The following is a 2,733-nucleotide window of genomic DNA, read 5'->3' on the forward strand; positions in this document are numbered from 1 at the left end:
CGTCGAGCCAACTTCTTCCGTACTTCGTCCTTTGTCTTATCGAACTCGGTGAGCCAAATCCCATTGGGTTTCGCTGAAAGCTTGGTGTTTGGATCCATTCTGTACTGGATGTGTGGATACGTGTCCACGGTCGAAGCTTTCCTCCTGTTCGAGTTGATGTTATTCCTGACGAACCTGGCGATGGCAGCGTGGTTCTTCTTCTTGTCGTGCGCTTCACCGGATCTGAATGTGGCCAACCCGATCTCCATGGTTTCCATCCTCTTCTTCGTCCTCTTCGCCGGCTTCGTCATCACCAAGGACCAAATCCCCGACTACCTCATCTGGATCTACTGGATCAACCCCATGGCCTGGGGAGTCCGAGCGCTCGCTGTGAATCAGTACACTGATGACAGTTTTGACACCTGTGTGTACAATGATGTCGACTACTGCGCCAACTACAACATGACTATGGGCGAGTACTCGTTGACGACGTTCGAGGTGCCGACTGAGAAGTTCTGGCTATGGTACGGCATGGTCTTCATGGCGGCAGCGTACGTCTTCTTCATGTTCCTGTCGTACATTTCACTGGAATACCACCGCTTCGAGAGTCCGGAGAACGTGACGCTGGATAATGGGAACAAGGAAGAGACATCCGATGACTACGGCCTCTTGAAGACACCACGCAGTTCGCAGGCTGGAGATGAGACCCTAGTGACTGTGGCGCCTGACAGCGAGAAGCATTTTATCCCAGTTACTATCGCATTTAAGGACCTCTGGTACAGCGTTCCCGACCCGGCCAACCCCAAGGAAACCATCGACCTGCTCAAGGGTATCAGTGGATACGCTCTACCCGGTACTATCACCGCTCTCATGGGATCTTCGGGTGCTGGTAAGACTACCCTCATGGACGTTATCGCTGGACGAAAGACTGGAGGCAAGATCACCGGCCAGATCCTGCTGAATGGCCACCCGGCCACCGACCTCTCTATCCGTCGATCCACGGGTTACTGTGAGCAGATGGACATTCACTCCGAGTCGGCTACCATCCGTGAGGCACTCACGTTCAGCGCGTTCCTGCGTCAGGGAGCCGATGTGCCCGACAGCTTCAAGTATGACTCGGTGAACGAGTGTTTGGAGTTGTTAGACTTGCACCCGATCGCCGACCAGATCATCCGTGGCAGCTCCGTGGAGCAGATGAAGCGATTGACAATTGGCGTGGAGCTAGCAGCTCAACCGAGTGTGCTGTTCTTGGACGAACCGACGAGTGGACTTGACGCTCGCTCTGCCAAGCTTATCATGGACGGTGTGCGCAAGGTGGCGAACACTGGTCGAACGGTGGTGTGCACGATTCACCAGCCATCGACAGAAGTGTTCAGTGTTTTTGACAGTCTGCTGCTACTGAAGCGTGGTGGTGAGACGGTGTTCGCTGGAGAACTGGGTAAGAACGCCAGCGAGATGATTGCTTACTTTGAATCGATTAACGGTGTGGCAAAGCTGGAGGACAACTACAACCCAGCAACGTGGATGCTCGAGGTTATCGGTGCAGGTGTGGGCAACAGCAACGGCGACAGGACCGACTTTGTGAAGATCTTCCAGTCGAGCAAGCAGTTCGAATACCTCCAGTCTAACCTGGATCGCGAGGGTGTGGCACGTCCGTCTCCAGACTTGCCTGAGTTGACGTACGGTGACAAGCGTGCTGCAACGGAGATGACTCAGGCCAGACTCCTTCTTCAGCGCTTCTTCAGGATGTACTGGCGTACAGCTTCGTACAACTTGACGCGATTTAGCCTCTTCCTCATTCTCGGACTTGTCTTTGGTATCACGTATATCGACGCGGAGTACACTTCGTACGCCGGTATCAACTCGGGTATGGGCATGCTGTTCTGCACAACGGGCTTCATTGGTTTCATCTCTTTCAGCAGTGTGATGCCCATTGCTTCCGAAGATCGCCTGGCCTTCTACCGCGAACGTGCGTCTCAGACGTACAACGCGCTTTGGTACTTCGTTGGGTCGACGCTGGTGGAGATCCCGTACGTTTTCTTCGGCACGCTGCTCTTCATGGCTCCGTACTACCCCATGGTGGGCTTCACCGGCGCGACTACATTCTTCGCCTATTGGCTTCATCTCTCCATGCACGTGCTGTGGCAAGCGTATTTCGGCCAGCTCATGTCGTACCTCATGCCGACAGTCGAAGTAGCTAATATCTTCGGAGTGCTGCTGCAGACGATCTTCTTCCTGTTCAACGGCTTCAACCCTCCTGGAGCTTCCATCCCGACGGGCTACAAGTGGCTGTACCACATTACACCGCACAAGTACTCGCTGGCCTTGGTCGCGTCTCTGGTCTTTGGTGACTGCCCAAGTGACGGTGACGGATCGGACGTTGGATGTCAGGTAATGACTGGATTGCCACCTTCCCTTCCCGAGAACATGACGGTGAAGGACTACCTTGAAGATGTCTTCCTGATGAAGCACAGCGAGATCTACAAGAACTTCGGCTTCGTTTTGGGCTTCATTGTGGTGTATCGGCTGCTTGGTCTGCTGACACTGCGCTTCGTCAACCACCAGAAGAAGTAGTTAGCTCAGGTAGCAGTGGTCTACAACTACATGTATAAACACTAAATGCCAAAAAGAATACATAGATTGCATCCAACGAGTGTGTGAGAGTGGGTATGCTGTTGGTTCTTCACCTTTATCTTCGTTGCTGCAATTAGGCCATGCAGAGGGCTGTGATACTCCCGATTACAACACCATTAG

General features: G+C 53.3%; 1 protein-coding gene across 1 annotated transcript; it reads left to right on the plus strand.

The window, feature by feature from the left end:
• Window positions 1-108: 108 nt before the first annotated feature.
• Window positions 109-2,649, plus strand: PPTG_09427 (hypothetical protein; the record flags this gene model as incomplete). Its single annotated transcript, XM_008904422.1, has 1 exon — window positions 109-2,649. The coding sequence occupies one exon, from the start codon at window positions 109-111 to the stop codon at window positions 2,551-2,553; it is 2,445 nt and encodes an 814-aa protein (XP_008902670.1). The 3' UTR covers window positions 2,554-2,649.
• Window positions 2,650-2,733: the final 84 nt, after the last annotated feature.

This window comes from Phytophthora parasitica, assembly GCF_000247585.1.
Source record: "Phytophthora parasitica INRA-310 unplaced genomic scaffold supercont2.18, whole genome shotgun sequence".
NCBI classification, from domain to species: Eukaryota; Oomycota; class Peronosporomycetes; order Peronosporales; family Peronosporaceae; genus Phytophthora; species Phytophthora nicotianae.